General features: G+C 37.9%; 1 protein-coding gene across 12 annotated transcripts in view; it reads left to right on the plus strand.

Moving 5' to 3' along the window:
- Tmod (tropomodulin) overlaps positions 1-13,859 on the plus strand; it is a 167,988-nt gene that overhangs the window by 25,159 nt on the left and 128,970 nt on the right. Inside the window, exons 1-2 of one of the 12 annotated variants that reach the window (XM_078183591.1) lie at positions 12,325-12,451; positions 13,207-13,439. The exons of the other annotated variants lie outside the window; for them this stretch is intronic. Of the exons in view, the coding sequence (XP_078039717.1) occupies positions 13,332-13,439 (108 nt within the window). The 5' untranslated portion in view covers positions 12,325-12,451; positions 13,207-13,331. Of the gene's footprint in view, positions 1-12,324; positions 12,452-13,206; positions 13,440-13,859 lie in introns of those variants that run through there. 12 annotated transcript variants of the gene reach the window in all.

Here is a 13,859-nt window from a genome sequence, read left to right on the forward strand (position 1 = left end):
AAATAAAGATCCTTTTTTGGCGAGGTCACACGCGCGCTCGTAAAACGGTCAAACGAGCTTAGCGGGTACTTGCATCTCGCAGATAAGATTTACGTTCTCCTTTGAAGGTTTTCTCTTCGCCGTGACGAAAACCCGCGGACACCTCGCCGAGACGCTCCTGCGCTTCATTTACGCCCGAAGAATTCGCAATCTTTCGACTCCTTGGATATACTGAATGCCCTTCTGGATCTCGCAGCTGCTATATTAGATATAGACCTATTAAACGGATCGACGCGTCGCACGGTATTCGATCTACAGGACAAAAGTCGAAAGTTCAAAATGTGAGAACTGGAATGTTACGTGTCGCGAAATATTAATGCCGAAATGTGTAACAATTCTTAAAACATAGTTTTGCCGAGTACACTAATTTGCGAACGAAATTTAAATTTTAAGGTGACTCCAGGACATCGCGTGTCATTGACAGATCATTCGTTACGTTTATCAAGATTTTAGAAGCTGCCTTCAGTATACTATGAGACCTTTCAAACGACTAAATAATTTAATTTTATTTAATTTTAACTTAAAATATTTATCATCTCCATAGGAGCTTTGAGAAAGGTGGCAGAAAGTAATTTCTTCATTTCTGATATAGTACTTCTAGACACGTTAAACTTGATATTAACCCTTTGCGCTCGAATGGTGACTCTGAGGCACCACTAAAATTGTTACAGCGCGTTTCAAAATAATTTTTATATTAGGAAAAATTAGATTTCAGAAATTATTAAAAGTACAACTGTTATTGCACGAGTTACAAGATTCAATGTCATATGCATAAAATATATTTTGTTATACAAAATGGAAATGCTATATGTAAGAAAAGTTACTTTAGAATTACAGTTAAAATGGCATCGAGTGCGAAGGGTTAAAATCAGTTCTTTAAAATTGCCTCGAAGACGCACAGATTTTAAAACAAAATTACCCGAAATACCTTTGTAAAGAGTATGCGAAGATCTGCCTAGTTGATGTATAAGCATACAATTTTATAAATTATATAAACTATATATAAATTTGAAAATATAAATTAATATTCTTTGTTTTTGGTATCTGCATATGTAATATTTGAATAAATGTAATTGGCTCGGATTTCTAAGCAAAATAACAATTATCTGCATTAATTGCGAGGAGCAAAAGTTAATTGGACAATCTCTCATTCGATTACTTTTATACAGTGTAAACAGCATTCTTGACAAAATTTTTCTTACATTTTCATCGTGTTGTAATAACTTGTCGAACGATCTGTCGTAAACTTAATTTAGTTTAAGGGTTCTTTCGACCTCTCTGTATCTGATCATGCTCTTTCTTCGATCCTGTCGAAAATGCTTTCGGAAAATAACCTCGCGACAGAAATAACGCGTTCCCGATAAAAAGACTCCTTGTCACGTTATGTAATAACGTGCACGTATCTGCGTTGCCTAACAGACGAGGCAGTTTGCTCGAAACAAACAATCGTCTTGGGGATAGAAAACGAATCACCTGAGAACATTTTCACGAAGCGACGTCATTCCTTCGGAAAATACAATTATTTATCTGTTCCAGTCGTCTAATTCTCTGTTTGTGTTTTCGTAGCGAATCCATCTCGCAATATAACGCAATTCACTCGCAGCTTCGATTTATGAATTAGGGCATGTTTCTTTTCTCCCTCGCTAGGCAACGAGTTACAATTTCTCCGAGAAATTAGAGAATGATCTACTCAAACATGGCAGACTCGAAATACTGAGCTTTTGATATAATGGGAACGAAAACAATTTATTGACCGTGATGCCTCTGACGTAAGGGCTACCAACATCAAGGCATGGCGGTGGAAGGGTACATAAAAATATCATCGTACTCGAAACAGCAGAGCCGATGGAAAGTTTCCTCTGATATCCAACGGCCTGTGTAGATGGAAACAGTTTTAGGTTTCGTGAAAGATACCACGAGGTATTTCCGGCGTACTGTGAAATGATTTTTCTTAAGTTACGAACGGAAAAGTTATAGTAAATTGTGTACTGAGCCGTATGAACAGACGTGAACCAGCATGTAATAAAAATAACACTACCAAAGAGTTTATATATACCACTTTGTACCTAACTTTATCCAAAGTCTAAATTGTATTATAATTTTCCTTTGCGACCGACGTAGCAAATATATTACTAGTGATTGTAATTGCAATACAGTTAGTGAAAAATAAATGTAAAGAAGTGATAATTATACTTAAAATTTACTTCAATTTCAAGTTAAGTCTCTTTCTCTCATTTAAGCAAAATTAAACTCAATGTACAGCGTTTAAGTATGGTTTTATGTTACCTAAATATTTACCTTTAGTTCATGCTTTGTTTGATATCGATCATAACAATCTCGTCACACTTCTGACAAATCTGGATTATTGAAATATGTTCAAATTATTTTTATTTTCATTTTGCTTATACTATTTACAAATGAGCATAAAGATCCTCGATATAGCAGTTACACTAACGGAGCCTTATTCAATGAAATCGTTTTCACTTTTCTAAATGACGATCGCGTAAAAGGTGCACAATATTCCCAGCTGATAATGACAGATAGTTGGAATATTTCTTCGCGGTAGCAAGTCTTTGAACCATAATTTGTCACATCTGCCAAATTATTAGAAACAAACGTGTTTTGGCATCACGATGCAACACGAGAAATGAAACTATTTGCAACAGGTGTAAGAATTCTACTGTATATAGGTAAACGAGCGGCGCCAGTCAATTGCAGTTAAACGAACTCGTTACATTCTATTTTCCGTTGAGTCTACGAGGATCGCAAAACTTAGTCAACTAGAATTAATAATCTCGAAAAAGAACATCATGTTTCATTATGCAGATATCGACGATCACGGATATGTTCATAAATGTAAGATTTTAAAGGTCGAACAGACCCAAAACTGAAACTCTGCACCTAAATTTTATCTTAATTCAACATCGAGGTCACAAACATTTTTTTCAATAGGATCTCTCAAAAAATATTATCCTGTTATCCCTAAGGTAATCTTTCTAGTTATTCTTAAAAAAATATCTTATCCATTACATTAATCCATGATAAAAATGTTTAAAGTTATTTTAATTTAAAAATCCCCCTGAAAAAATTTTAATAATTTTATCAAACTCTATAAGGTCTTCTTGTTCCCTAATTAAAAAAAAGCAATACGCATTCACGTCCTCAGTAGTCATTCCATTGTTGTTTACTCGGCCAGTAATTAATTCTAGACTTTAATTAGCCTCGCATTCTCCGGATTATTCTGGTTTAGGTCCAGATTTGGAACAGTTGCAGAATTTCATCATGCGATTGATACATTTCCGATACTGTGATTATATTTGAAATGTATCTGCGACTGCTGTTCTAGTCCACTGTATAATTTGTTCAGCTTGAAATACAATAAAACCAAAGTTTAGCTAGGTTTTAATTTTTCTACTCGTTGCACTCTGTTTTTGCAGACATTTGTTCCAATCAACAGTATATTCTTTAGAAACTCAGTCAGAAATGGTTTACTGTATCATCATTAGTTTATACAACTAATAAAACGTTTATTATCTAAACCTTAAATTTATTTATTGCGGTTGAACATTTGTTCCATTTTGCGAACATCTACTCCAATTCGATTTCAATTGGATATTTGTGTCGCGGTGAATACACGTTGGAAATCTTCGCTGAAACTGCGTGTCAAAATATTGCGTGCGAAATAAAGGTAATGTTTTTAATAAATTTTTGATAAAACCATCGTCGTTAATAGAGAATAGAAAAATTAGAAAAAGTCTCGAACTGTTTGTAAAAGCTTCAAGCCGACTGCTCCTCCGTTGCGAGCGTCGCAACGAATTAATGAAAAGCGAGCACAACGGCCCCATTGTTCGACAAGAATTTCCAATTCTTGAGTTCTCGAAAGCTTCCCGAGTGGCAAAGAGAGGCAGAACTTTTTTGGCAGAACGACTGGTAAAGCGGAAAGACGTTCTTCGCAGTCGCGATATGGAAGCTCGTCTCCATCTGGCGGCTCGCGCGGCAAAGCTTTCGGGGAGCTTTCAAGTTCGCGCGAAAGCTTTCGGCCGGTGTTGCCATCTGGCCGAGCCGCGACAGAATGAGATTACGTTTATAAATAATCTATTCGGCGGGTGGTTATTGGCCGTTACCGCCGTACCGCATCGGAGATCCATCGTCGCGATGAATCCGCTTGCCGGATGCGCGTCGCGAAATCAAACATGGCGCTTGGATCGGCTCCGATCTCCGGTGATTTATTCGAATTTCTACGTTATTAGAATGAAACTATTTTAACGCGGTGCCCTATGATTTCTTTCGCAATCCCTCGAATCAGAGCTATTTTATGATTCGCAATTAGATTCTGTCATTAATCTCGCTGTCCAACGCCGAATCTGCGTTTCAATAATCGGCAGGCAATTCTTGCAAATTTTCGATAAATGTTCCACAGCAAAATAATCTTCTGCTTTCATTGTTAAAGTTCTATGAATGCTTTTACGCAGAATATTTATTTTGTACATTTTCGCAGATATAATTATTTTTTACGAAATTACAGATATTATGTTAGTCGTAAACTAATTATAACTACTTCAGACATCTTCTTTTGAAAGAATGCATTTGTCGATGCTATTTGAAGTACTGAATTAAAAAACATGATTATCCTTCTAAAATGCAGTGTATACAAATCACGCCGAAATGTAGTATACTAGTATACACAGAATTAAAATAATGCGCATAAGAAAATATATAATATACTTAACCTCTTCAGGGATGAATTTTTATAATAGGGAACAATCTATTTAATTCTTTCTTTTTATTATATATATGTATTTCATTTTATTCGATGAGGTCTTTTTGGTATTGCTGAGGGATTCTGTAGTGAATAGTTTTTCTCTATACTTAGAATAATTATAATTTTAAGAAAACTAAATGTACACATACGTGGCAGTATCCCTAAAGAGGTTGATGAAGTAAATTTGTAGAAGTAGTTTCGTTGTTTGTAGAAATAATATTATAGAATTAGTTTTGTAATAGATTTTGTAGGAACAGTTCAAATTAAAAATGTATTATTAGTATATAATATATATTGTATATATTGTATATATTTATATAATATTACATCAAGAAATGAATATATTCTCGTCACTCGTTCTTGTTCTTATAGATTAAAGTATATAGTATTAAGTATATAATAATTTAGCATATAATATTTATAATATTTACTAGTACATAATATATATTAGTATATATATTGTATACATTAATAATATTTATATAATATTACATCAATAAATTGATATTATTCTCGTCACTCGTTCTTGTAGATTAAAAGAGCGAGTAGGATGTATTTAGTTATAAAGCGGTTAAAGTTATATAATACGTATCCTATATATGATAGTGAATTAAGTAACCAGTATGTAAAGCGTATGTGTAACAGACGTTACATGATGCGAATTATATACGCGCTACACTAAATTTGAACAGATCCGCGCAAACAGTGAGCCGCAACGAAAACGGTCTATTTAAACCCGACCATGCCTTTATACCTACTCTCGATTTCCGTATTATTTAAATACCCATTACCAGTCATGCGTCTCTAAATACCATATAAACGATTCGGTTTGGCACGGTTCCTCTTCCAAATACTATTAATTCAATATTTAAGCACATTCTAACACTTTGACGTGGCGTTCGCGTTACACGATTTTCTAATAACTAACAAAACAAATTGCCCGTGGACTGTGAATGATGGCAATCAATAAATTAAGCATCGCAGAACATAACCGAAACGTCCGTAAACTGTTTTATAAATAGTTATTTGTATATTTAGAATGAAACAGTATACAAACAACTATACTATGTGCTAATAGAATTTATACATTTCTAAACGTTGAAATTAACATCATTTTTTAAATTGGTGCTCCTAGTTGGAAACTTAACCTATTATAATTCTGAAAACACTTTAAGGGGCAAGAAAATGTTCAACGCGTATATTTCTAAATGATTTAATCATTCAAGGGAGGGGATGAAAATCTTGCCGCCCATTGACTATGAAATTAATTCCTTGTTATCGATATGCATTGAACTCATAACGATTTCTAATTGTCTATTAATCTCGCACTTGGGTTTTCATGATTGATAAGATGATTCTGTGGTTCTGATAGCATCGTTTATATTTGCAAATTATATTCCTAGTATATATTCCCCTGCATTATTGTGTTGGGGTCACTGTATACTTCATTAGTTTGATGTATTTCATAAAAATCGGGAAAGTCGTATTATCAATTGGTCGCTTAAAAAAGTGTTTAATCTATAAACAGTAAAAACGATTGTAATTTTAGATTTCTGAGTTGTCCACAACCTTAGGTTTGTTCATGCCAACGCTACAATAATGTCATCCTATCGTATGTAATATTATGTAACATTATGTACAAATTATAGAAATAGTTATTACTTCGTATAATAAATTCCCAATGTACATAGTTAAAGTTGTTAAAGTTCCGAAAGTTGCTCGAACCTTGGTAAAATTCTCATCGCGTCGCTCTATTTCGAACAGAATAGACACTCAGAGAACGGAGTGGAGTTGCCTAACATGTAGCTGCACGTAAGTACTTAAGAACAGTGTTCACGAGGATCCTCGCTGTTCCGGCTTGTCATCTTTGAATTGTTAGATAGGCTATACGAATCCACGAAACCGTACCTCCAAATCAGTTGCCAAGGAAATTCGGGAAAGGGGAAGCTGCGTCCGGCGCGATGATAACTATCTGTCTTGCGAGCCCACGGCTCCGCGCGTTCCTTCTTGATATCATCGTTTCCGGAATGCCTCGTGCGTTGTACAGCGCCAAAAGCTTTTCAAAAGAGATTAGATCGAAGACGTTTCGCTTTCGCAATCCGTTTTTGCGCAGCTCCGTCGCACGACTTGCCACGGTTCGGCATCATTCGTCGACCCTGTATCACTGGATAACAAGTTTCGAAATTAACCCTTTCGCAAGCAATGCGACCCTATGCCGCGTCGATTAAAGCAACAGAAATATTTTTGTTTTGGCACCGCACCGTAATCGCTGCGGCAGCGAGTGCGGAAGGCTCTGCGTGGTAAAAAATAATTAGATCAGCCCTTTGCACTCTACATCAAAAATAACTTTTCTCACCTATGGTATTTCCAATTTATATGACTTGGCATGCACTTTATGCATACAAAATTGGGCTCTGTGACTCAAACACTAATTAGACTTTCAATGATTTCTTTTAAATAAACGAATTTGATAATGTAAAAATTACTTTATTTCAGAGTCAAAGAGTTAACATTCAAACACTGCCTTTTTTGGAAAATACTTAAAAGAACAAAACAACGTGTACATTAAACTTTACACTACGAGTTAGGCTCGTCAAAGTATGGCGAGGCGTTAAAATTAAAAGATCATCCTTATGTTTTATATAGCTGAACTATAGCGGACTTTGAGACGCACTATATCATATAGTGAGGATATAGAATTGCTACTACAAATATTAAAAATTTAATATTAATGTAAACCTTTTGTCCGCAATATATCCAACAATCTAGTAAAGTGTGATATCACTCGAAACATGAATAAATACATAATCGTACTTTTACAGTCGTAACGTGTTTCACTTCTTTTGCTGCTTTCGTCTAACTGAGATAAGATCCGTCGGGATAATTTTCGATAAAATGTTCAGGGTGTCTGTAGTCGCCTTCCGTGTCAGAAAGCTAAATTGCGTCGAGCGCCTTTAGACGGTCTCAGTCTCAGGTGACAACAATGGGATAAGCGTCCGTAGGCGCTCTCAGTGTCACAAACACAACTATTATAGGCGACCATGGTAGCCTAGGTATTAATTGCTCTGAAAAAACCAGTGTCGTGCGAAAATGGATAAAATGAATGCGCTCGTTTGGAAAAAGTATGTTGACAAGTATCGAATTTCAAAACAGGAAGCGTGTCGACGCACCAACCGCGGCAAGTGTACTACAAGTTTTCGCTCTGACGGTATGTCGAGAGACCGAAACAGGCCGTTATGGGGCAACGGAAAGATCAGAAACGTGTAAAGTCATAAACCGTGAAAAAGTGTAACAAGTACCGCGAGACAGTAAACAAATAAAGTGCGTATATAAAGCCGTGCCGCGAGTACCATAACGCGGTAATTTGTACGAGACCCGGATGGAAATGTTGCGGGACGACCAGAAAGGAAACTAACTCGACTAACCGTAAGAAAAAAGCCTGAGAGCAGCAGCAGCTAAGGAAATAGAAAAGCGGACGGAGAAGGAACTCAACGAAGCGAGAGAGGTTGAAACCACCTGGTCGGAAAATAGACGAAAGGACACAACAGAACTCGCGGCGAGGAAATCCGTGATAAGAGAAGAACATTTCCAATTTCAATCTCCTAGATCCCATTACCTTATCTGTCGTGAAAGTGTAATATAACAGAACGATCTTCGTTTTTTCTCTTTTAGAATTTTTTGTCGGTCTAGGTGAAACACGTTAGATGCAAGAAACGAAACTCTTCGAGGCTGCGATATTAATCGTTCCTTAATGTTAATTGCAAGAATTGCGTTGAACGGAAGATGTTTATGCTCGAGATTAAATCAACTCGGCTGGGTTTTTCTGAATAATTCATGACTATTATTAGACAAAGCGAATTTTACGGCTGTACATAATAGAAATGAGAACGATATCGTGTCCCGCGGACGATAAAGGCATGAAAATAAGGAACCACGTAATATGATTTTATTGTTTAGCGACTGAGTTGTGCTTCGAGATAAGAATTTACTGAAAAATGTTTTCAGAAAGGATTAGTACATTTTTATGTGTCCCTATATATTCATAGATTCACATCTCGCAGAGATTAATTTTGCTCGTATTAATATTCATTTTTATAACGTAACAAAAATTTTCGGATAACGAGGCCATATACGTTAGCATTTGCATGTTAACTAGACGGTAAATCTTTATAACGCGAATTAATAATAAATAATAGATAGACCGCAGATTTTTACACATTCACGAAAAAAAATGAATATGTTAAATGCATTAATATAAGAACATTCGAAGAATGAAAATTTTTAAACAATTATAATTATTAATAACCATTACGATTATTAACATTTTGATTTCATTTTATGTGTTGCAAATAATACGGAGAATATTCATTTTGCATAAAGGAGAAGATAGAGAACTCTTGTTTGATGTACACGTCTTTGGTTTAAATGTATATTAATTCTGTAAGGATGAGTGTTAACGACATCGGGATCACGCGTATAATTTCTACAATGGCAAACAAATAATTTAAATATTTACACGACAATGACGTACTGCGACCAGCATTTCAAACTCTGATCGGCGATCTACTCATCTGAGGGAAATTTGCATTTATGAATAATATATTTATTTATGTTTAGTAGTTTAAGCCTTTATGCAGCGATTAGTTGCTAAGAAGAACTAATAATTGATGAAAATACATATTTTGGAGTAAATACATATATAAATAGATTCACGTTTCATCGGAAAAGTAATTCGTACCTAAACAGCCTCAATTACAATCCACCTTCGGGCGTGTGCTAATAAATAATAACTGTTACGGACACATTAACATGTGTCACAAAGTGTTTCAAAGGGAACACGTTATAGTACATACTAGAGGCAGTAGTTTATCGCAACTTCCAAGACTCGTATAATTCTCCCGATATAAAGGGGTAAGAGGAACGAGTAATTTATCCCTAAAATAGTGCCAAATTGAATACCACGGAAGAAGGACGCGTGCGTCGAGTGTTAAACGAGGTTGGCTCGTACTGCTAGAACCGGTATTGCGATGACATCGATGCATTAATACCTTATTAATCGCCGGTTTGTTGAGCGGACAACGACACCGATTCTAAAATTGAGATCCCGCAGTCATTATTTTAAGATTTACGCGTATAGTAATTGTCATACTAAAATACCGACGCTCGTAGCATTCTACATTGTCTTCTGAATTATAATCGGCCGTGCAACGCGATAAGTATTTTTGTACCGAATATATATATGATTAAAGAAGAAGCAAACGAATGCAGCAGGATAAAAAGAAGCGGAACCCGACGTATAAAAGTTATCGTGGCCTAAATCACGTGCGTTTCGTAATGCTACTTTATCTTTCTCGTGACAATAGCTATACCGTTGCTTATAACATAATAAATTATTTGTTTACAGGCACACCAAAGTGAAAAATTCTTTCGCATCAATTCACAATGTTTCGCGGCGAACAAGAATATACGTTTCGTTTATTGGAACGTCTATTACTCGAGTGCCTCTATCTGTCTGCGTCTATTTTTACATATCCTTCTCTATTATTACGTTTCGATCGAGAAGTGTTTATTTCAAAGAACGTATCGGCAAAAACAGGAAGCAACTGGTTAATTGTAACAAACTAAAAATTGCTGCGAATTGGATCGATCTTCGACCGATGTGTCAGATCTGTTAGATCCAGAAAAAAGTTGAATTTTTATGAAATTTTATAATAATAAAATAAATTAAATTATAAATAATAATTTAAATGGATTAGTCAATTAGTCCTTCTGTATTATTAATGGAGATGATGGGGCGATGGAAAAATCGTTGCCCATACATTCAAGTAGTTGAACAGCTCTACTATAAGATATTAAAAAATATCAGTGGCGCCTCAGAGTGGCCACTGGAGTATAAAGGGTTAAACAACAAATATCATCTATCGATTTCTCATCCGAATAAGGAAGGAACTAAATGGACACCCTAATAAAAGCCTAACAGTGCAGAACAGTTCATATATAACCCAATAAATCTACCTTAAACAACAAATATCGTCTATCGATTTCTCATCCGAAATAAGGAAGGAACTAAATGGACACCTTAATAAAAGCCTAACAGTTGCAGAACAGTTCATATATAACCCAATAAATCAACCTTAAACAACAAATATCGTCTATCGATTTCGCATGAAAAGAATAAGGAAGGAACTTAGGGGACACCCTATTATTAAATGAAAACTATCACAAGATTTGACTACCTCGGCGTGAATTTGATTCCGCAGATTGTACAATTTTCGTGGTTCACGGCACCAATCCCGTGCGAGAGAATTCTGTTCCGCTATCGACAGGCAAGGCGTGACAAGTCCCTCCAAAAATAACTATTCCGCGATGGAAGGTGTTCGCCATTTCTCCGGGACACGCATAAAATCGGCATGAACTCATCAACCGCGGTAGACCGGCCGTAAAATCAGTAATGTCTTACGGTCCCATTCATGCCACTGTAGCTGTCAACTTGCCGGCACGGCGGGAATTCGATTTACGGACGCATACCGTCGATATTTGATTTATTTGCCGGACCGCGTGCCGGGAAATGGAGACCGCGGCGCGCTGCCATTATTCCTCGGTCGACAAGCGTCACGCTTTCCTTGCCGCCGCGCCGGTTGTTTCGCTTTTTTTCTCTCGTTTTTTTTTCCGGGTTCGCCTGTCATTCCGCCTCTTCCGTCCCGACCCTGCGTAATCAAGGCCCTTTGTTTCCCTTAAGCTCGGCCAGCGTTGAAAACTTGACGAGATGCGCCCGGAGATAACCATCGCCGCTTCCATCGATAAATTTCGATCGAAATTCATGTCGCGACCATTGTTGGTTGGTTACCAACAGCCTGAACGAAAAGCTAAAGCTCGGGCGGTTCGTTGCCTATAATCTAAACCTAAACCTAAAGCTAAAGCTAGAGCTGAGGTTACCTATAACTCAAATCTAAGGCTAAAGCTGAGTTGGCTACTGCTATAGACTAAATCTAAAGCTAAAACTGAAACTGAGGCGGCTGGTTTCCCGTATCCTACGAAACCTCTGTACCATTGCGCTCGAGTGAAAGTTCAGGCTTCCCAATCTCATACTATCCTTAAACGAAGAGTTCCTAGAAAATTGACAAAGTGAAAATTAGAGACCGATTTCTCATGTTTAGCCTGCTGGACTCAGCCAGGTCCAATGTACCTGGAATCATCGAAAGCAGCAAAACAAGAAAGTATTATCGGAATGCGAACCGTTCCAAGCGGCTTCCGGAAACTGCGCTCGGTTGACGATCCCTTGACATTGCACATGCCATAGGTCCATCCGCGACAGTTACGCAGCCTCGCGCGAGGGCTCGGCCCGCGGTTCTTTCCGTAGGCCAGCGTCGTCGCCACGGCGGGCGTCGTCGTCGTCGTCGTCGTCGTGGTGGCCGTCGTCGTCCTAATTATACGTGTTTCTCCGTATTTCTGGAATTAGACTGCGGATGGGGCGCGGAGCGGTTGACTCGCCGCGATGCCGAAGCGTGCTTACGAAGCTCAGTCGCGCGAGATCCACCTCGAATCGCGCATTCGTCCTCCACGAAGAAGCCAACAGCAGCTTTCGCGACGTCGTGCCGCATCCTCGCGTCTACGTGGTGCCCGGATTCGTCCGATGGGGCGAGCACATAGGTATCGGTCCAACCATTCTCTCGTTCCCAGCAATCGAGAACCTCTCAGTATCGTTTCTACACCCTATGGAAAACTCCCTAAAACCAGTACTAATTTCGTGATTATTTCTTTAGCGATATCAGTCTGGGGGATTCTTCAGGGTCTCTGCAGGTTTCGAAGTACCTCTGTTTCCTCGTTTTTTTTAATAGTTGTCACAAAATTTCTTTAAAGTGCGATCGCGAAATGTTCGCTTGATTGTGCTCGCAGTAAAGATTACGCCCTCGGATAACATCCGAGAACCTAACGCTTGCTGAGGAGCTCCTTCGAAGTATATACCTCTCTATACATTTCTCAGTATCAAAATTTCTTCTTAGTATAGACAACGGTTGAGCGAGCACGATGAAAACTCTGATAAAAAATGCGCATACACGAAATGATCCTGCAGCGCAGCAAGCACGGTGAACTAATGAAGTAATTACAGAATTGTTCCGAAATCTTCCACGGAGTCTTCTTAAAACAACTGTTCAATGATGAAATCCTCCGTCGAGGAATCCGGCGCGAACCTCTTCGTTATCCCGAGAAGAATATTTGATGGGGAATATTAAAGTCGTCGGGTACCGCGGCCACTTCCAAAGAATATTTGAAACTCAATATCTGAGAAGTTCTTCGATTACGCCTTATGTTAATGCCCTATCTCCTCCTCCTCCTCCACCACCTCGTCCCTTCTGTCTCCTCGCGTCGTCGGCACCTGGAACGATCAAGGATTATCGTTAAAGGAGCAAGACCGTTCGAGTGTGTATCGTAGCTCAAGGAAGGGAGCACATTGTTCGACGGAGCTTCTGCCGCGAAATCCAGTGAAATTTTAATAGTGCGTCGATTCTGAGGGACCGTGCGAGTCGTCATGGCGACCACGGAGGTTTTCCAGGACTGGGACTCGCCCCACGAGACCCTCAGCTCCATGACCAGGACAAGTACCACCCGTAAAACCACCACCACCACTAGGCGAGAGGTAAGATGAGGATGGAATATTTCGAACTGAAGTTAATTACTCGGTACAGTTCGGTATTTCGTCCAATTAATCGCATTAATACCTTGGATCTTTACGCAGAACCCCACTTTTATTGATCTTCTAAAACCTAGCGAAACGTTTTCTTCTTTACTTGATAAGTTTTCTTGAGAAAAATAATGTTAATTTTAACATTTATGAACGCGCACGAAGATCCACCGTTTACTGGTTGGGAGTAAAGTGTTTTGCAGAAAGCAGCGGCAAAGGAAAAAGTCTCTCTGATACATTGAGTAAATCGTCGTCTAACTGTTTAATCTATTATTAAATACTATTAAATGCTAGTTTCTGTTAGAACATTGTTAACCTGTGAATGAGATCGTGGATTCGATCCTAGGAATAAAGACGACGAAATATTTAACGCTC

This window comes from Augochlora pura, chromosome 1, assembly GCF_028453695.1.
Source record: "Augochlora pura isolate Apur16 chromosome 1, APUR_v2.2.1, whole genome shotgun sequence".
In the NCBI taxonomy this organism is placed as follows: Eukaryota; Metazoa; Arthropoda; class Insecta; order Hymenoptera; family Halictidae; genus Augochlora; species Augochlora pura.